Consider the following 21984-nt stretch of genomic DNA (forward strand, 5'->3'; position numbering starts at 1 on the left):
TATTTTATTAGATTTACTCTCTTACGTAAAGCCATATCTTAAAATCTAATGCATAATCAAAAATTAAAAATCATATCTTAAAATCTTTTGCATAATAAACAATAATTTAATTTAAAATATCAAAATATATTAAAATGTTATTCTTAACACATCAGTGGACCCAAAGAATAAAATTAGACATCCCAAAAATCCAGACGTCTCAGCCCACAATTTTTTTTGGGAACTCGGACGATATGATCGATCGTTTATAGTATTTAACGATTCTTAAAAGTGGATGACTATATTGTATTTAGTTCAGTCCTTTGATTTGATAATCAAAATAAAATATAAGGAATAGAAAAAAATTATTTGTTCATCTATCCAAGGCCACTAGAAGAAAATGTTCTATCACAACAATTATTTATTTCAGATGATCTTCTTATTGCTTTAAAGATATTATTATCTTTATGTATAATATTCAAAATTTAAATAGTTTTATGTCATTGATGACTATTAATATTTAATGGAACAATTTTTTTTTTAAATCCCTAAAAAATAGGAATATTTTATAGAGGCTAACAAATAAATAACAACTAATGAGGAAAAAATAGGTTTTATTGGTGTAGGAAGTGTACTAAAAGATTTGAAGCCTTTCGTTGCTCCCTGAATTGCTCATTATTCTATTAAATTTAATTCGATAATTAAAATTTTAATTAAAAATATCATACAAATCATTAATTAAAAACCGAAGTCCTAATTTTTTTTAATAGAACATGAAATGTTTTATTATTCAATAAATATAATAATTTCATTATCCTGATAAACACGTAATTTCTTATTGTCAATAAATAATTGTAGAATACAATAGTTGAGGTGGAAATAGAACCTCATAAAATCACACATATGTGTATGGTCTAAGAGTCCAGATATTCTGTGACATTCTCTGTATCATTCTTCGTAACATATTTAATTATATACAAGTTGTATCAAATTTAACGAGTTTCCGATTTTTTTTAACTTCTCATAATCAATACACTTGACAAATCTTTATGGATGACACACAATTTCTGAATGAATATTTCTATCGATACTTAAATGAGCTGTCTGGTTCTTATAAACTTCATATCCCACACATATTTTTTACGTGAAAATATGAATGGTAGACACAACAGAGAAATGAAAAAAAGTAGTAAAAACTAGACACTAGCTTGAGAGAGGTCATACAAAAGTGTGTCAAGGGATCACACACCTATTGCATGGCTCTGCAGTAAATGCCCAACTAATGCACTCTTCGTTTATTTAGCAAACATGAAAATCAATGGCGAATTCGCCTCAAAACTCACAAGCAAAACTCGCATTACCGACCTAACTTGTGCAATGCCTTTTCATCTCCCTCTTTTCCCCACATCGCTCTTTCTTGTGTTTCTCCATTGGGTTTCCCTAAAGTGCGCCATTGCCCAGAACACAATTGCTGAGTGTGGGCCGAATTTGCTAACTTTAGCCCCATGTGCGCCTTTCGTGCAAGGTGTGGCAGCTTCACCAGTGCAATCATGCTGTGATAGTCTTAACCAACTCTACGGCCAGAAGCCTACTTGCCTTTGTCCATTCCTCAATGACCCGTCTGCCTTGAGTTCGTTTCCTATCAACACAACGCTTGCTCTAGAGTTACCTCAGCTGTGCAATCTCCAAATCGATCCTTCTATTTGCGGAGGTATGTATGTTAAATTATTATTAAATTCCTTCCTATAAATGAAGGACCATACCGTCCATTCCCATTGATGAGATCTCGCTGAAATGGGATGAGCCGGGTCGGGAGCTCCAACGGATCGAATCAATAATTTATAATGTTTGGGAATTTGAGTAAGGGAGAGTATATCTGTGATGAAGATATATCTCTGTAATATNTACAGAAAAGAAGATGCAGCACATCTTGAAATCTAAGATTTTGGATTGCTTTTCAATGCCCACTTCATAATCAAATTATTTAATTTCATTCTCTTTTTTTCTTACATGAATGCAATAAAAAACCAAACGTCTAATGCAACATTTATTTTCCTAAACTTAAGAAAGAAAATAGATAATTGATGCATTAAAAAGGTGGCATACAGTATCAGAATGAAAAATGCAAAGAATGAAGCAAGAAAAACCAGCAAGCGACTTTTATAAGCTTGATACTCGACTAATTTGGTTTTTGTTTCAAGGAGCTTCCTTGCCATCTACTTCCCCTAGTGCTCAAGTTTCCCTCGGGGCAAGACCGAATTCAACAGTTGCAGGTCTGCAAATTTTCTAACCTTGAAGATACTCCCGCTCAACTTATTCAGATTTATAAATTTTGCTATCTTATTCTTTGTTCTGCCTTTACATCTGTGGGTTTATCCAGCTTCTCCAGTAGTAACAGTAGCACCTCGACCGAGCATTATGGGATTTGGAATTCGCAATGCCGAAGTGAGTCTGAAGGTGAAAAGACAATTGTTGGTACTGCTGATGGCTGCAGTTTATTTCAGTGCTGACAAATGAAGCCTACTTAGCTGAACTACATGGCCTCATTTTCAAACTAGCGCTATTTGTTTCTACTATCTATTGAATGTATGCTCTAATTGATGAATTTTTTCTTATTAACATGCATAAATTTGATTCAATGCCAAAATACTTGATGAAAATTTATATGATTATATTTTTGGCCATATCCAAGATATTTTAATCATTTTCTTAACTTACATGATATAATCAATTGTTATGTCTTAACAATATCCGATTACATAAGAGATAATTTCAATTTTATAGTAGTTATTATTATTTTGGGTTAAAACATATAAAATTTAAAAAATAATAGTTTCTGATTGATATATATACACACACACTAGTATATATGTGCACGTATTGTGCTCTTAAAATGTTTTTTAAAATCAATTTGATTTATATTCATATAGAGTTAATATCATAATTGTTAAAATTAATGAGAGACCATAATGTAATTTGCAATGATTATTTGAAATAAAAAGTCATATCATAATTATAACATTTAATGAAAGACTAAACTACAATTTCAAATAATAAAATTAAAAAGAAAAAAATAAAAAATACTCAAACACCATTTTTGATCTCTATTATAGAGATTTTTAATAATAATAATAATAATAAATATGTGGTGGGAAAAAAATTACGAGAAATGAATTTATATTGCAAAATTATAGTAAATTGTTACATTTATGCATTTAATAAATGTTAACTTTATCTCGCTTTCTAGTTCTCTAATGGTGTCTCTAGTCATGAATGTTGATAACTTTGCATCATATGGTATCTTGATCATTTCGAGTGACCTGAACCTTTGTCGGCCAAAATGAACCTTAGCCAGACGAGATAACCCTGGTCGGACGAGATGAACCCTAATCGGGTGACCTGAGCCCTGATCGAGGAATATGAACCATGGTTGGACGAGATAACCCTGGTTGGACGACCTAAATCCTGGTCGGGAGAGGTGGTCGGTCTATTAGTCATAAAATATCGATTTTGATGTAAAATTAATTATCTATTATATAGAATTTTAAAAACAAAAGGTAAAAAAATTCTGTATGAGGTTAAATATTATTTAAATTGAATATTATGAGTTATATTTTACTATCAATATTATTATTTAATTAGTTTTGATGTTTTTTGATGACTTAGTTGCAAATATTTTAACTTGATAATTATTTATCCTTATGTGCTTCACTTATGTCAATCATGATTTATGCATTAATAAAATCTATAATTTGGTTGATTTTCAGGTTATTATGCTTTATACGTCATGTTTGGATATATATTTTTTAAATTTGTTTCATTTTACTTTTTCCTATATATTATGCTAATTATAATCTATTATATAATATAAAATTAGCAGCTTGAATTTTAATTTGAGAAACAATTTTGAAAGTGAGTTATATAAGTTTTTAATTAATTTATTCGTCTAATATGATAAAAGATTAAATCAGATAAATAACAAAATGATTTAAATTATTTTTTTAAAAATCAAAATTTTAAATTTTATTATATAATTTGTATTTATGTGCATTGCAAGTTCTTAATGCTAGTAACTTAAAAAGATTCAACTAATTCATATATTGGGGAAAAATAAACTAAGTTGCATGCAAGGATCCTTGATTTTTCAAACTCTGCTTCCAAATGCTTCTACTTTCAGCAACCTTTTTTTCATTAGGATGAAACTCGTACTTGCTACCCTTCTATGCATTGGGGGAGCTAACGCAATAGCATGTAAATCACGCTAGTCAGGTAAATGGCAAGCTCACTTGAAAAAGTGTTAAAGGAATATGTAAGGTCAAAAAATAAGACGACATAAACAACTGCATGCAAATCTAAAGAAAATTAAAAATAGCTAATTAAACGATTTTAATTGCTTAAATTAATTATGTTTGATATGTTTATATGGTCTTAGAGTAGATTTCTGATTGATTGCATAAAACTGTATTTTTAAAGGTTATTCAAAATGCGATCGAGGAACGGAGACTGAGGGCTGAAAAATGAAAAATATTTTTATTAAATAATTGTTTTTAATTATTTAAAATAAGGTTGATGCTTTTTCTGATTTTTTAAAATAAGGAGTTTTGAGGTGATTTTATGCGCCGAGACGTAATTTTTATCGGTATTCGATTTTCATCAAAAATATGAACTTTTTGACAACTCGACTAATAATTTCACGAACTTTCCTAAACGAGATAATTTTTAAATGCACTATTGGGCTTATTGGGCCTAGTATAGTATGCTAATATGCCCAAGCTTACATACAAGTTTTATTATCAAAGAATTAAGCCCAAAACCCTACCCCAAACCCTTTAAAACACACGCCCCCATCTCCCATAAACCTCACAACTCCTAGCACCCCTCAAACACATGGCACACACAATTTTTCAAGAGGAAAAGCATCGGTTTTCTTGAGAAAAATTCAGCCAAGGTCGTTCGTCGTCGTTCTTCGCATCGTCAACGTATTTTCGTGCGTAATATACGCAAAGGCACACCATAATTCTTTTTTTTTTTTTTATCATCTATCACACCCTAATATGTATTTGATTATTATTTGCATGAAAAACATGTTTCCCTTTGAATATTTTCGTTTTTATGCATTCATGGATGAATAAGGTATTATTTTTGTCCCAAAACTTGATATTTAATTGCGTGAAGGGGATACCATGATTAAGGACCAAGATGGAACATTTTTACTCAAGTTGAAGAGTACTAGGATGCACGGTGATAGGTTGCACATGAACTAGAAAAAGCTGGAACCATTATCGCATGTATTGGAAGTCAAGGGTCAGTTATGAGGGAACCACGACTCAGGGCTCGGCCAGGGCATGACCAGGGTTGGGGCTGGACATGGTTGGATGTGTGGTGGCTAGGACTCAAGATCAACGGCTAGGGAAGAGCCCATGCATGATGGGACTCTTCCCAAAGCCACCCGAGAAGCAGCTGTCTGCAGGGAGGCTCGCGACTAGGGTCAGGGGTCCAGGCTAGGTCAGTTAGGGTCCTGAGAGGGTTCACGAGGGGCTGAGCTCGGTGTTGGCTCGAGGGTAAGGGTCTTAGCTTTGTTTCGAAGAGTCCTAGGCTAGTAGGGTTTCTCGACCGCAGCACTCATCTGGTGTAGGTAGCTTCGGCGCAGCTAGGGTCGAGTCCTAGGGGTCCAGTAGGGTCCATAGAGGTTTTGGGAAGAATTCGGCTCGGGGTGGCTCTGGCTTGGCTAGATGAAATCGTGACTTGGCTCGAGGGTGCTTGCAAGGGTTCGAATAATGGGTATTAAATCTTTAAGGCTTGAACCGTGGATCCACGGGGGTGGTTCATGGTTCACAAGGGTAGATGAGACAATAAAAAGTCTGTTTAAAATTTGAAAATTTTATATTAAAGTTTGAATTAATTCGAGAATTAAACGCTCTAAAAATTAATAATTAAGAAATAATTAGAAGCCTCCAATTTAAGCTAAATAAAAATATAATAAATTTAATTTAAGCTTAAATAATTATTTGGAATGATCTAGAGTCAATGAAAGTAAGAAAAAGTAAAAATCGAGAAATTTAACGTCTAGAGGTAAAATGATCATTTTACACCTAAAAAATAGTAAACATCATGGTAGTGCTCTGAATGTTGTATTATATGTTAATATGATTATTTTAAAGATTTATGGAATTTTATAATGTAACGTTAATGCTAAAAAATATGTTGCACGCTTGATTTAAAAGAAAATTGATTTATGCATGTTTAATTTTTATAAAGTGATGAAAATATAAAATATTGAAAAAAGTGAAGTAATTGTGACTAATACGATGATATGAATATGATGATACGAATATGATGATATGTAAGGCCAAGGCTCAGTTGACGGGTGAGAGTGTCGCTGATATCTTCGCCGCCCAGTACTGTAGTAATACATAGATAGATCCATCGACCTTCAGCTAATACGAAAGTCACAATTAACGATCTGAATTCAGCGAAAAGAAAGCGTATACATATATGATGAAAATTAATATGTTTATGATGATATGAAAATGTTTAAGTTTATGCATGATTATGAAATGTTATACGTATTATTTGTTATCAAGATTATGGTTTGCTGAGTCTTTAGACTCACTAGGTGTGATTGATGCAGGTGAGCATGAGGTTGATGTTAGTGGATGTCTTGATGGTTAATCTTACTGGACTGAAGGTGCACATAACCCAAGGATCAGCGCTAGTTTTTTACCGCAGTTATGATTTAAAGTTTATGCTAAAGATTTTTACGACTTTTATTATGCTTTTGACTGATTTTTGAGAGGTTGTTAGAGTTGACTTTATTTTTGAAATATTGCTCAGTTAGGATTGGTAAAGCGTTTGATGATTTTACGTTTTGAACTATTTTCTTTGACTTTTCAAATGTAGTTGGTTGTTTTATTTTAAAATGATGTCAAAAATATTTTAAGTACATATATATGTATCGGCCGAACTATTGGGGTAAAAAAAAATTTCTAGTACTTTTAAAGCAAAACGAGTAGTGGACGTTTCAGTTGGTATCAGAGCAATGTTCGTGTAAAAGGTTGTGCCACCGTCAATGCCGAGAAGCTCAGTCGTCAAGCCTCAATCTGTAAGTTTAAATTGCTTTATATGATCTTTATGATGATGCCTGCATGACTACATGAATTATATGTTCACGTCACATGTTTAATAGCTTTTTGAGATTATATGTTTTATATGCTTAAAGTTGCACAAAAGGGATTAGTATATGTAGCATGATTAGAAAACTTAGATTTAAATGCATGTTGGTTACGTTTAAAATTTGGAAAACGTTTGGATACAATGTCTCCTAAACGTGCACCAAGTACTGATAATCGAGCTGAGAATACTGAAGAACGTCAAGAGAATGCACCCCCACCTACTAATGGGGATGCTGCTACTCGTGCATTAGAGGGCACAGTTTCAGCATGCTCCTAGACCACATCATGATATTTACGATCAGTTTCGGAGGCTCGGTCCGAGGGAGTTTTCTGGTACTGCTGACCTTTTTGCTGCTGAGGGTTGGATTCGATCTCTCGAGATCCACTATCGCTATTTGAATATGGGAGACGCTGACAGAGTTAGTTGTGCCACTTACATGTTCAGAGATGATGCTTTCCTTTGGTGGGAAGGTGTGGAGCTTGGGATTGACTTGGTCACACTTACATAGGTTTGATTTAAAGAGATTTTCTATGAGAAGTACTTCACTGTTGATGTTCGAGGATGACTGAAGAGGGAGTTTATGAGTCTCCGTCAGGGGGACACGACAGTGGCTGAGTTTGTGAGGACGTGTAGTAGCCCGAATTCTACTTAGTTAACTAAACATGATCAAGTGTCTTTAATTAATTAAATCATGTGTTAATTGACATTGGAACCGCCATAGTTGATTTCAGAAGCCATATCTGATTTCAGAAGTCATAGCAGCCTAGGTAGTGGCTGAACAGACATGGCTGAGCAGAAGTGGCTGAGTCCGAACTGGTGCTAGGGAATGAGTCCGAACTGGTGCTAGGGAATATATCCGAACTGGTATGTTAGTGAGGGAGCGAAGATGGAAGTCGGGATAGTGAGCTGAGGTGTCCAGTAACGTGTCACAAGTCGGGACAGGTGTCTTTGTGCATGTGGCCGAGTGACAAGTGTCCGGACAGGTGTCGAAGTGCATGGCATTGAGTTGACACATCCATGCATGAAAAGGCTCGGGAGTCCCGAACTGAGTTCTATAAATAGACCATAGGATTTCTCACTGTGAAGTGGGTATTGTGTGTTCTAGCCATCTTAGAGAGCGGTCCGGATAGAGCTGAGCAATCCGGACAGGACAGAGTGGTCCGGACAGAGCTGAGCAGTCCGGACAAGACACAGCAGTCCGGACAGAGCAGGGTTGTCCGGACAGAGCAGAGCAGTCCAGACAGGTCAGAGCAGAGCAGTCCGGCCAGGATAGAACAAAGTAGTCCGGACAGGGCAGCTAGGGAATGAAGTTGTCAGGGAACGAACTGTTCGAACTTGGACAGGTTGGACTCAGAGCATCGTCATCAGCGGGCTGACGACGTACGAATGTTTGGAATTGTATCATTATTATTTCAGGAGTATTTGATACTCTAGTTAAGTCTGGTAGATACGTTTTAGTGAGGTTTTCACTTGATGTATAGGCTTGGACTAGACCTGGTTATTCTGTCTATTCCTGTGGATTAGGATTGCAGAGATCGAGGTACGAAAGTACTATCCGAGATATCCTGGTCGAGTATACATTCTTATATGTGTTGCATGATTATTTGCTGCATTGATATATATCATATGATGCATGCTATTATGTCATGCTTTATGATGCATGTTGCATTTCATATTGAGCTGTATCTCCTCCGAGATAGCCTTTATTGTTGAGTTGTATCTCTTTCCAGATAAGCTATATCTTGTGGGGCCGCTCAGCCCTGTCTTGTGGACGCTTGGACACCGAGAGTACACAGTGACCAACGGGTCGGGAGGGCTTCTGTGATCCGAGATATTTTAGGTCCACGTCTGATCTTGTAGTGGATGTAATGACCCAGAGGAGTACCGCGCGTCACTATCCACTTGGCGCCTCTAGACTGAGCATGTTGAGATCTTTTGTGATTCCTGTTTCTTGACTATCCTGGTATCATATCATAGCATGTGCATGTCATATAGGTTTGTATACTCATGCTTTTGTACTGGACGTTCTTATCATTCACGTCTTCAGTTTTGTTTATTTTGGACACCCTATTCCCATGGGGCAGACCTCGGGTTGGATGGCTCGGGAGGAGGATGAGGACGTTGAGTAGCCGGTTGATCTAGTTTATCAATACTGTTTTGATTCGATATGGTTGTACCGTATATTTTGGTTTGAGTTATTTTGGACTTCGATTGAGTTGTATAACTATTGTTTATTGACTGTTTTCGTAATTATCTCTTATTATTGTTATTTAGGTTAATTGCATGCTTAGCTCTTGTTTAGTAGGTGATTCTGGAACGGGTCACTACAGGAAGTTTGAGAGGGGTTGTCACTTTGTGCCCCTCATTGCTAGAGATCCTGCTGAAAAGATGAGGCACTTCATGGATGGACTTCGACCTACCATCCGTCGTGAGGTGATGATGATGCATCCTGTGGATTATGCTGCTACCACTACCTATGCATATCAAGCCGAGCAAGCATTGAAAGATATTGATTTTGAGATGCAACGCAAAAGACAGCAACACCAGCAGAATTCTCAGCCGAATAAGAAGCCATACATAGGGCCTCCTAGACCTCAAGGGCAGCAAAAGCCCCAAAGGCAAAAGAAGAAGCCAGCACCACCAAAACCACCACAACCTGGAGCACCAAAACCTGCAGAGAGGCTACCATGCAAGGAGTGCAATCGCTTACATTATGGCAAATGCATGTGGGGATCTTTTAGATGCTTCATATGCAAGAAGGAAAGGCATAAAGCTGCTGATTGCCCAAAGAAGAATGCACCCACAGCGGGAAGAGCTTATGTTATGCATGCCGAGGAAGCCAAAGAGGAGCTAGACACGACTCTCATTATCATTAACCCAGTTATTTAACGTTTTTATATTGCTTTCATTGCATGAAATGTTTAATTGGTTATGAGATTTGAAATTGAGATCAAGAATAACCTAGTGGAAATTAGGTTGCATGCTCTACATTAGTTGAAATTAAGAGATGATGATGGAAACCATAGAGATTAGACTTGATTTTTCAGCATTAATTTATGTAAATGATGTAATAATTCTAAATAAAAGTTTTATGGCCAAAAATGGAGAAAAATCAAAACCAAGGGCATGATTAGGAATTTTCGAAAATTTGGAGGGATTAATATGCAATTTCTGAAACTTTTGGGGCAGAAATACAAACTTTCAAAAAAAATTTGAGGACAAAATTGTAATTTTTGAAAATTGGAAGGACTAAATTGCAATTAAACAAATCTTAAGGGGAAAATTTGTAATTTTCGAAAATGTAAGGACCAAAAGAGCAATTTTTGAAATTTAAGGGACCAAAATCAAAATTTCTGAAATTTAAAAGGGTCAGTTAGCAATTTTCGAAAAATTGTGGGGGATAAAATGCAAATTTCGAAAAATTGAAGGGTTACAATGCAATTTTTCATGAAATAACTAGGGTTCAACGCGTAACCTATATATCATTTTGGGAAAATAATGATAGAAATTCCTTAAGTTTCAATATGAAAAGATTTAAAAGAAGTTTTCGCCGCAGGGAGGATAATCATTCTAGATGTAGCTGCCTATGTACTGCTAGATTCGGGAGCTACACATTCTTTCATATCCGAAACTTTCGTCAAGCGGCTGAATATTATTCCTGAATATATGGGATTGGGTTTCAAAGTTTCTATTCCTTCCGGTGACCAAATGATCACGTCTAATATTGTGAAGAATCTGGAGCTTCGTTTGCATAAAGATGTGGTTCGGACATATCTTATCGTACTCCCTATGCCTGAATTTGACATCATACTTGGTATGGATTGGTTATCAGCGAATGGAGCTTCGATAGATTTTCGTCAGAGATCAATGTCTATTCGACCGTCTAGTAAGAAATCTTTTGTCTTTGAGGCGACGAGGAACAAGGAAATGCCACACATTATCTCTTGTCTGTGTGCGAGGAAACTTATGAGACGAGGATGCCAAGCTTTTCTAGCATGTGTCACTATAGCACATGCTTCTATCAGTCAGAAGCTAGAGGATGTTGATTTTGTCAGAGAATTTTCTAGCGTTTTTCGTGAGGACGTTTCAGGCATTCTACCTGAAAGTGAGGTGGAATTTTCTATTGAGTTGATGTCGGGTACAGTAACCATTTCTAAAGCACCTTATCGTCTAGCACCCGCTAAAATGAAAGAATTAAAAGATCAAATCCAAGAATTTCTTGACAAGGGTTTTATTCGCCCTAGTTTTTCTCCGTGGGGCGCGCTAGTATTGTTTGTGAAAAAGAAAGATGGTAGTATGCGACTCTGTATTGATTATCGAGAGCTGAATAGATTCACTATCAAGAATAAATATCATCTACCAAGAATTAAAGATTTATTAGATCAATTGCAAGGAACATCGATATTCTCGAAGATTGATCTTCGTTTTGGAACCATTAGTTTAAAGTAAAAGAGTCTGATGTTCATAAGACAGCGTTTAGGACTAGATATAGACACTACGAGACAAAGAAGAATGCAAAGTTTGTATGGGGATCCGAGTGCCAAGACAGTTTTGAAAAGTTGAAGCAAGCTTTGATTTCAATTCCAGAGTTATCTATGCCATCGAGGCAATGAGAGTATGTTCTTTATACAAAAGCTTCTAAACTTGGTTTGGGTGCAGTTATGATGCAAAATGACCGAGTTATAGCCTATGCGTCGAGACAGTTGAAAGTCCACGAGAAAAACTATCCCACTCATGATCTTGAGCTTGCAGCGGTAGTTTTTGCATTGAAGATTTGGAGACATTACTTGTATGGAGAGAAGTGCAAGATTTTTACCGACCATAAAAGTTTAAATACTTCTTCACCCAAAAAGAGTTGAATATGAGATAGAGAAGATGACTTGAATTAATGAAAGACTACGACTGTGACATTAGCTACCATCCGAGAAAAGCTAATGTAGTGGCTGACGCATTGAGTCGAAAGACGGCAGTTATTACTCAATTATCACTTCAAAGACCATTGCAGTCCGAGATTCAACCGTTTGAGCTTACAGTATATGCTAGGGGCGAGGCCCCTAATCTTGCCACCTTGTCAGTACAATAGACTTTGAGAGATAGAATATGTGAGGGACAGTCTACTGATGAGCAATTGCAAAAGTGGAGAGTGAGAGATGAAGCCAAGGGCCGAAAGCTGTATTCTGAGGTGGATGGAATAGTTCGTTATCGAGATCGTTTATGGGTCCCTAGTGACGACTCTTTGAGGGAGCTCATTATGAAGGAAGCTCATGACTCGTCATATTCCATCCATCCTAGAAGCACGAAGATGTATAAAGACTTGCAATTATTATATTGGTGGCCGGGCATGAAACGAGACATCCTGCGTTTTGTGACCGAGTGTTTGACATGTCAACAAGTCAAAGCCGAGCATCAGATGCCAGCTGGGAAGCTTAAGCCACTTCCTATTCCCGAGTGGAAATGATAAAATATCACCATGGACTTTGTTGTGGGATTACCGAGGACTATCAAGGGGTTTAATACTATATGAGTGATAGTTGATCGTCTTACGAAATCAGCGCATTTTCTACCTATCAAAACGACATTCACCATGACTCAGTATGCCGATCTGTATATTCGAGAGATAGTTCGTCTGCATGGGATTCCCGTATCTATTGCTTCTGACAGAGATACGAGATTTACATCATCTTTCTGGAAGAGTCTGCATGCATCAATGGTGACTAAATTGTTATTCAGTATAGCATTCCATCTTCAAACCGATTGTCAGTCTAAAAGAGTTATTCAAATTTTAGAGGATCTACTTCGAGCTTGTGTAATTGATTTCCAAAGGAGTTGGGAGCCTAAATTACCTCTATTGGAGTTTACCTATAATAATAGCTATCAATCATATATAGGGATGGCTCCTTATGAGACACTATATAGAAAGAAATGTAGATTACCTATTCATTGGGACGAGGTTGGCGAAAGAAAGGAAATTGGTCCTGACTTGATCGAACAAACAGCCGAGCTAGTAGTCAAAGTCCGAGAGAGGATGAAGACTGCACAAGGCCGACAGAAAAGTTATGCCGACAAGCGACGAAGAGAGCTAGAGTTTGCAGTGGGAGACCACATATTTGTGAAAATAACACCTATGAAGAGTGTTATGCGATTTGACAAGAAAGACAAACTTAGTCCAAAAGTCATAGGGCCATTTGAGATTTTGGAGAGGATTGGAACACTAGCCTATAGAGTGGCATTACCACCGATGCTATCTGGAGTACACAATGTGTTTCATATCTCGATGCTGTGAAAGTACATGTTGAACCCTTCACATGTACTAAATCATGAACATCTGCAATTGACTCCAAATATGACTTATGAAGAAAGGCCTATACAAATCTTGGGTAGGCAAGAAAGAAGACTCCGAAACAAAGTCATTCTAATGGTAAAGGTCAAATGGCTAAATCACTCGGAGGAAGAAGCTACTTGGGAAACCGAGAGGGACTTGAGGAGTCGCTACCCAGATTTATTCGATAAGTTCAAATTTCGAGAATGAGATTTTATTTAAGGGAAGGAGGAATTGTAAGATCCAAAAATAAGACGACGTAAACCAACTACATGAAAATCTAGGGAAAATGGAAAATAGATAATTAAACGATTTTAATTGCTTAAATTGATTATGTTTGATATGTTTATATGGTCTTAAAGTAGTTTTCTACTTGATTGCATAAAACTGTATTTTTTAAGGTTATTCGAAATGCGATCGAAGAACGGACTCCGAAGTCTGAAAAATGAAAAATATTTTTATTAAATAATTGTTTTTAATTATTTAAAATAAAGTTGATGATTTTTGTGATTTTTGAAAATAAAGAGTTTTGAGGTGATTTTATACGCCGAGACGTAATTGTTATCGGTATTCGATTTTCATCAAAAATATGAACTTTTTGACAACTCGGCTAATAATTTCACGAACTTTCCTAAACGAAATAATTTTTAAATGCACTATTGGGCCTAATATAGCATGCTAATGGGCTCAAACTTTCATACAAATTTTATTATCAAAGGATTAAGCACAAAACCCTACCCCTCCAAACCCTTTAAAACACACGCCCCATCTCCCCTAAACCTCACAAGACTCCTAGTACCCCTCAAACACACGACACACACAATTTTTCAAGAGGAAAAGCGTCGGTTTTCTTGAGGGAAATTCAGCCAAGGTCGTTCATCGTCGTTCTTCGCATCGTCAATGAATTTTCGTGCGTAATATACGTAAAGGCACGCCATAATTATTTTTTTTCTCATCTCACATATTAATATGTATTTGATTATTTTTTGCATGAAAAACATGTTTCCCTTTTGAATATTTTTGTTTTTATGCATTCATGGATGAATAAGGTATGATTTTTGTCCTAAAACTTGATATTTAATTACATGAAGGGGCTGCCATGATTAAGGACCAATATGGAACGTTTTTACACAAGTTTAAGAGTCCTAGGATGCACGGTGATAGGCTGCACATGAACTAGAACAAGCTGGAACTATTATCGCATGTGTTGGATGTCAAGGGTCGGTTATGAGAGAACCACAGCTCAGGGCTTGGCCAGAGCATGACCAGGGCTGGGGTTTGATGTGGTTGGGTGTGTGGGAGAGTCCTAGCGCTCAACGGCTAGGGAAGAGCCCATGCACGATGGGACTCTTCCCAAAGCCACCCGAGAAGCAGCTATGTGCAGAGAGGCTCGCAGCTGGGGTCAGGGGTCCAGGCTAGGTTGGTTAGGGTCCTGAGAGGATTCACGAGCTGGGCTCGGTGTTGGCTCGAGAGTAAGGGTCCTAGCTGGGTTTCGAAGAGTCCTAGGCTAGTAGGGTTTCGAGGCCGCAGCACTCATCTGGTGTAGGTAGCTTCGACGCGAGCTAGAGTCGAGTCCTAGGGGTCCAGTAGGGTCCATAGAGGTTCTGGGAAAAGTTTGGCTCGGGGTGGCTCGGGCTTGGCTCGATGAAATCGTGACTTGGCTCGAAGGTGCTTTCAAGGGTTCGAATAATGGGTTTTAAATCTTTAAAGCTTGAACCGTGGGTCCACGGAGGTGGTTCGTGGTTCACAAGGGTAGATAAGACAATAAAAAGTCTATGTTTAAAATTTGGAAATCTTATATTAAAGTTTGAATTAATTCGAGAATTAAACGCTCTACAAAATTAATAATTAAGAAATAATTAGAAAGCCTCGAATTTAAGCTAAATAAAAATACGATAAATTTAATTTAAGTTAAATAATTATTTGGGATGCTCTAGAGTCAATGAAAGTAAGAAAAAATCAAAATCTAGAAATTTTACGTCTAGGGGTAAAACTGTCATTTTACACCTGAAAAATAGTAAACGTCATGGCAGTGCCCTGAATTATGTATTATATGTTAATATGATTATTTTAAGGGTGTGTTTGGTTGGGTGGATTAAACAAGATTAGATAAATAATCAAACATTTATCTAATGTTTGGTTAAAATTTTAAGATACTTTAATAATCGTTTTGACCCGGTTTAAGACCCAATTTTATGGATAATTATTTGATTATTAATCTAATAAAACAAGTGGGATAGGCTATCAACACTCATCAAATTACATTTTTCTCCTCTTATTTCTTATTCCAAAACTCTGCTCACTTTTTATTTGACAACAAATTTTTATGTGACTTCTTTTTCTACTTTATGACATTTCAATTATCCCAAAATTATATATAGAATTTGAAATTCGGAACTCATCTTATACCATATCAAATATTATTTTGTCGTTTGTTAAAAAATACGAAATCTACAAATATATTTCTAATAAATATAACAACAAAATTAATATTCAAAATATTATCACTATTTTCATTATTAATTAAATGCATTTTTACAAATATATATCNGTTATCTATTCAATTATTTTAAGAATATATATTTAATTAGCACTTGGGACATGTTAGTCATTACAATAAAATTTACAAAATTAATCCATCATTTTAAAATTATACCAAACACCATGTTATTTATCTCACCATACTATTAATTCATATCTCTCATTTTTTAATCACTCTAATTACTAATCATTTACTTATCCCATCATACGTACCAAAGGGAGCCTAAAGGTTTATGAAATTTTATGATATAACGTTAATGCTAAAAGATATGTTGCATAGTTAGTTTAAAATAAAAATGATTTATGCATGTTTAATTTTTATAAAGTGATGAAAATATGAAATGGTGTAGGAAGTGAAATAATTGTGACTAATATGATGATACGAATATGGTGATATGATGATATGTAAGGCCAAGGCTCAGTTGACGGGTGAGAATGTCGCTGATATCTTCGCCGCCCAGTACTGTAGTAATACGTAGATGGATCCATCGACCTTCAGCCAATACGAAAGTCACAATTAACGGTCTGAATTCAACGAAAAAAAAAAACGTATACGTATATGATGAAAATGAATATGTTTATGATGATATGAAATGTTTAAGTTTATGCATGATTATGAAATGTTATTTTAAGTGAAAAGTATTTTCACTGTTGTATGCGATTGTATACGTATTATTTGTTATCAAGATTATGGTTTGCTGAGTGTTTAGACTCACTGATAAGAATCCACGTATGAATAAATAGCAAACACGATTAAAATCGAATTGCGCCCTCTATTCAATAACGAGCAAGGATCGATGTGTTGTCCCGATCTTTTGAATCAAGTGCGTGTGTGATTTTCACCTCTAAACTATGAAAAGTTTAGCAACAAATAATCACGGAAAATAACAACCGAAATTATATCGAACCTTCAAAGAACAAGCCCTTGACAATCCGCACAAGAACGATCGACAAACGCCACAAAGTTAAAACTTTGATAAGTTTGATTTTGATTACAAAGCAAAGCTTTGAAAAAGTTTGAGAGAAAAACTCAAAACTATTGTATAAACTCAATAATAATATCTGAATTTATTGTTCATGATTTTCGTCCATATACATAATCATCAAGATATCAAAAAGATAAGTTGCCAAAATAATTGAAATTCTAAACTAGGAAAAAGATCTGCGCCGCGCGCATATGCGTGCCCCGACTCGCGCATATGCGCGCAAGTCTCTACCTATGTGGCGCATATGCGCGCCCTAGTCTGGCGCATATGCGCGAATCCCACTGTTAAAATCTTCGGTGTCCAGTACTTCTCGCGCATATGCGCGCCTTGTCTTCGCGCATGTGCTCGGAGGCTCCTTGTCTTTCAATTTCATTCAACACTTGCACAACGCCTCCAAGCTCATTTTCATGCATCTCGAACACTTCGAGACTTGGAATCTTGTTTTCAAGCTCTTCTCGATTGCTCATTAGTTCATGCAATGTTTCCTTGAGCCTCCGTCCAATCATTTGCACGCCATGCCCGGCCAGATTCATATCATACTCCCCTTTTTCAAAAAGATTTGTCCTCAAATCTTGACCACCTACACAAAAACAAAGCAAGTTAGTAATAACAAGGATGATATTATCAACATACTTACCTTTAAGCTCAAGTTTGTAGGCGCTATCGTTTGCTTGCTCCATCAGCACGGGAAATATCAACATCACAGTTGCCTTTCCTATAAACTCATCAACTTCACCATAAACCAAATAATAATTTACACCAAATGATAAAATACCATTAAGCATCACAAAAATTAAGTTCATCTCCTTCTTAGACCTAGTTAGCAGCATAACGAAAACCATACCAATGTACGACCATAATTCACTAGGAATAAGATGTAGTTCATGCACGATATAAGAATCTAGCTCAGGTGCCCTCCCCCTATATGCAATGCACCTTTCACTACACCACTTATCACACCTCTTCATATGTAACCAACACATAAAATGACGCATTTTATCAAAGTTAAAACCACCACAATATGCCTCACTAGCACGTAACTCATGCAATGAATATAGAACGAAGAATTTATTCTCTTTAAAATTGTATCCATTATGCACATAAAAATTCTTATATTCATTCATGCTCTTCCTAACGCCATCATCAAACAAATATGAATCATGCAAATAGGACACACTAAATGTACTACCCATGTAAACATTTAACACATCACAAAGATTTAAGACTAACGCATACAATTCACTGTCATAACAAAGACTTATCAATTCGACAGCTTTTGAAAATTCAGAATCAATAACATTTGAATTTAATTCTTGCAATATATCACCATGCTCAATTCTATGACACTTAGGCAACAAGGTTAAATCACAGTCATACCTTCTAAATATCACATTTTCAACATGTTCTCCCAATTCTAGAAAACAAAACAACGACGACTTAAGGTAAGAAAACAAATATTACCTCTCAGGTGTTGCGTTGGCAACTAACCTTACTTCATCGCGATTTCTCTCGAACTCATATGGGTCATCCCATCGCATTCTCACACCTTCCACAGTTGCTCGCCTCCTTATCATGACCTCATCGAAATCCTGCAAGAGTGAGATAACAATGCTCGGGATTGAACCGGCGATATCATCATAATGATAATAAACCTCTTTGAACCGGCGATATCATCATAATGATAATAAACCTCTTTTCTTTTTCATTGGCCTCTTTCCTCTCGATTTCTTTTCTCTCATTTTTCTTTTGTAAGGCTGTCTCACTCTTTTGACCACTCTTTTTTTGAACCATTTCATTTTTATTTTCAAAGGTCATCTCACTTTTTAGTTCACACTTTTTTCGGCCTCATCTCTCTTTTTTTTTTTCAAATGGTCCTCCAACACTTGCTTTGGGGACAAAGGAAGTAATACAATGGATTCCTTCTTCAATACAAATGAATACCTATTCTTGTATCCATCATGTGTCACTCGCCTATCATATTGCCACGGTCTACCCAACAAGATATGACAAGCATGCATTGGTACCACATCACACAAGACCTCATCCACATATTTCCCAATAGAAAAAAGCACTAGCACTTGTTTGTTAACCTTCACTTCCGCACAATCATTCAACTATTGAAGCCTATATGGTTGAGGGTGCTTTAATGTAGGTAACCCCAATTTCTCCACCATTTCAACACTAGCCACATTAGTACAACTCTCCCCATCTATGATTAGATTGCAAACTTTTTGGTTTACAAAACACCTAGTATGGAACAAGTTCTCCCTTTGGTTAGTCTCCTCCTCCTTGACTTGGGCACTCATGATACGCCTAGTCACTAGTGCTTCACCTACAACCGCCTCATATCCCTCATCAGGATCCTCTAACGCAGGCATCTCATCNTCCACGCCTTTTGAGTTGTTGCTCCACTTTTATGGCCATTTGCACCATCTCGTCTAGATCCAAATAGTGCCGAAGCTCAACTTGATCTTGGATTTCCCTGTTCAAACCACAAAGAAAACGTGCCATGGTTGCCTCATTATCTTCCTCAATATTGGCCCTAATCATGACTACTTCCATCTCCTTATAGTAGTCCTCAACACTCTTCACCCCTTGCCTCAAAGTTTGTAGCCTCTTAAACATCTCCCTATAGTAGTGGTTGGGCACAAACCTCTTCCTCATGACCCTCTTCATCTCATCCCAAGATTCAATGGGTCTCTCATTATACCTCCTCCTAGTGGTCACTAATTGATCCCACCAAATGAGAGCATAGTCTAGAAATTCGACCACCGCCTACCTAACCTTCTTTTGTTCGGAGTAGTGGTGACATTCAAACACGAACTCTACCCTCTTTTCCCATTCCAAATATGCCTCCGGGTCAGATTTCCCATGGAACGAAGGAATCTTCATCTTAATACTACCCATATTACCATCCTCTTTATTCCCGTCATTGTATCTACCCCGTGTGGCTTCTCTCTTTCCTCTACCAAATCCTCTACCTATTCCATTCCTACCCCAATTCTCACTTTGGCTCTCCGCTTCTCCTCCCAAATCATACTTTTCATCTTCGTCTCCTCTACCCAAATCCTTAGGCTTAGATTTAGCTCCACTCGTACTAACTTCAAGCCTACTCATCCTCTCGTGTAACGGCTCCAACTCTGCCCTCATCATCCTAGAGAAATGCCCAAACAATGCCTCCATTTGGACCTTAGATAACCCTTGGTTAGAATTGTCTCCTACCTCCCTCTCCATTTAAATTTCAGATTTGTACCTGCAAGAAAACGTTTGTAGAAAACAAAATATGCCTCACCCAAAATTCTCACGGTCACTTCAAAGAAAATCACTCGTCTCTCCCCTCGTATTTTTTTTGCTCACAACAAATACTTACTAGTCACTCCAAAGAACTAACACTCACACTCAAATGTTTCCACTCGAATTTGATGTTTCTCTCGAAAGTGCATTCAAGCTTTGTATTTGAATATCAAACAATCAAGTTCAACTTGTGAACAATTGTGATCGACTCACTTAGACTGCGTAGACAAGCAATATGAAGGTAAATAATTTTTTTTTTGACTGTGTGAGACACTTGTATATGACTCACAAAAAAGAATAGAACAAAATACAAAAAAAGAAATAATGGTGAATTTTCGAATTTTTGGTACTCTTTTTTTTTTTTGGAATTTCGAAAATTCAAAGAAAAATAAATAAGACACAAAATTTCGTGTATCACAGATTCACGAACGACGAAGAATGATAGAACAAAAAATATCTGAAAGCGGAACTAAAGGATAATTAGATCTGATAATAGAACGAAAGATAAACTTACTTGAATTCAATTAATCAAAAGCTCTGATACCAAATGATATGAATCCTCGTACGAATAAATAGCAAACACGATTAAAATCGAAGCGCGCCCTCTATTCAATAACGAGCAAGGATCGATGTTTTGTCCCGATCTTTTGAATCAAGTGCGAGTGTGATTTTCACCTCTAAACTATGAAAAGTTTAGCAACGAATAATCACGGAAAATAACAACCGAAATTATAACGAACTTTCAAAGAACAAGCCCTTGACAATCCGCACAAGAACGATCGACAAACGCCACAAAGTTAAAACTTTGATAAGTTTGATTTTGATTACAAAGCAAAGCTTTGAAAAAGTTTGAGAGAAAAACTCAAAACTATTGTATAAACTCAATAATAATATCTGAACTATTGTTCATGATTTTCGTCCATATACATAATCATCAAGACATCAAAAAGATAAGTTGCCAAAATAATTGAAATTCTAAACTAGGAAAAAGATCTGCGCCGCGCACATATGCGTGCCCCGACTCGCGCATATGCGCGCAAGTCTCTGCCTATGTGGCGCATATGCGCGCCCTAGTCTGGCGTATATGCGCGAATCCCACTGTTAAAATCTTCGGTGTCCAGTACTTCTCGCGCATATGCGCGCCTTGTCTTCGCGCATGTGCGCGGAGGCTCCTGTCTTTCAATTTCATTCAACACTTGCACAACGCCTCCAAGCTCATTTTCATGCATCTCGAACACTTCGAGACTTGGAATCTTGTTTTCAAGCTCTTCTCGATTGCTCATTAGTTCATGCAATGTTTCCTTGAGCCTCCGTCCAATCATTTGCACGCCATGCCCGGCCAGATTCATATCACTCACTAGGTGTGATCGATGTAGGTGAGCGTGATGTTGATGTTAGTGGAGGTCTTGATGGTTAATCTTACTGGACTGAAGGTGCACATAACCCAAGGACCAGCGCTAGTTTTTTTCTGCAGTTATGATTTAAAGTTTATGTTAAAGATTTTTACGACTTTTATTATGCTTTTGACTGATTTTTGAGAGGTTGTTAGAGTTGACTTTATTTTTGAAATATTGCTAAGTTAGGATGGGTAAAGCGTTTGACGATTTTACGTTTTGAACTATTTTCTTTGACTTTTCAAATATAGTTGGTCGTTTTATTTTTAAAATGATGTCAAAAATATTTTAAGTATAT

The 21984-nt window shown here is 36.6% G+C and overlaps 1 protein-coding gene across 1 annotated transcript; it reads left to right on the forward strand.

Annotated features, from left to right (window-relative positions):
• Nucleotides 1-776: 776 nt before the first annotated feature.
• LOC140956389 (non-specific lipid transfer protein GPI-anchored 10) lies at nucleotides 777-2653 on the forward strand. The gene is made up of 3 exons (XM_073413120.1): nucleotides 777-1690; nucleotides 2181-2252; nucleotides 2360-2653. The coding sequence occupies exons 1-3, from the start codon at nucleotides 1288-1290 to the stop codon at nucleotides 2494-2496; spliced, it is 612 nt and encodes a 203-aa protein (XP_073269221.1). The 5' UTR covers nucleotides 777-1287; the 3' UTR covers nucleotides 2497-2653.
• The last annotated feature ends 19331 nt before the right edge of the window (nucleotides 2654-21984 follow it).

Source organism: Primulina huaijiensis, chromosome 13 (assembly GCF_012295235.1).
Source record: "Primulina huaijiensis isolate GDHJ02 chromosome 13, ASM1229523v2, whole genome shotgun sequence".
NCBI classification, from domain to species: Eukaryota; Viridiplantae; Streptophyta; class Magnoliopsida; order Lamiales; family Gesneriaceae; genus Primulina; species Primulina huaijiensis.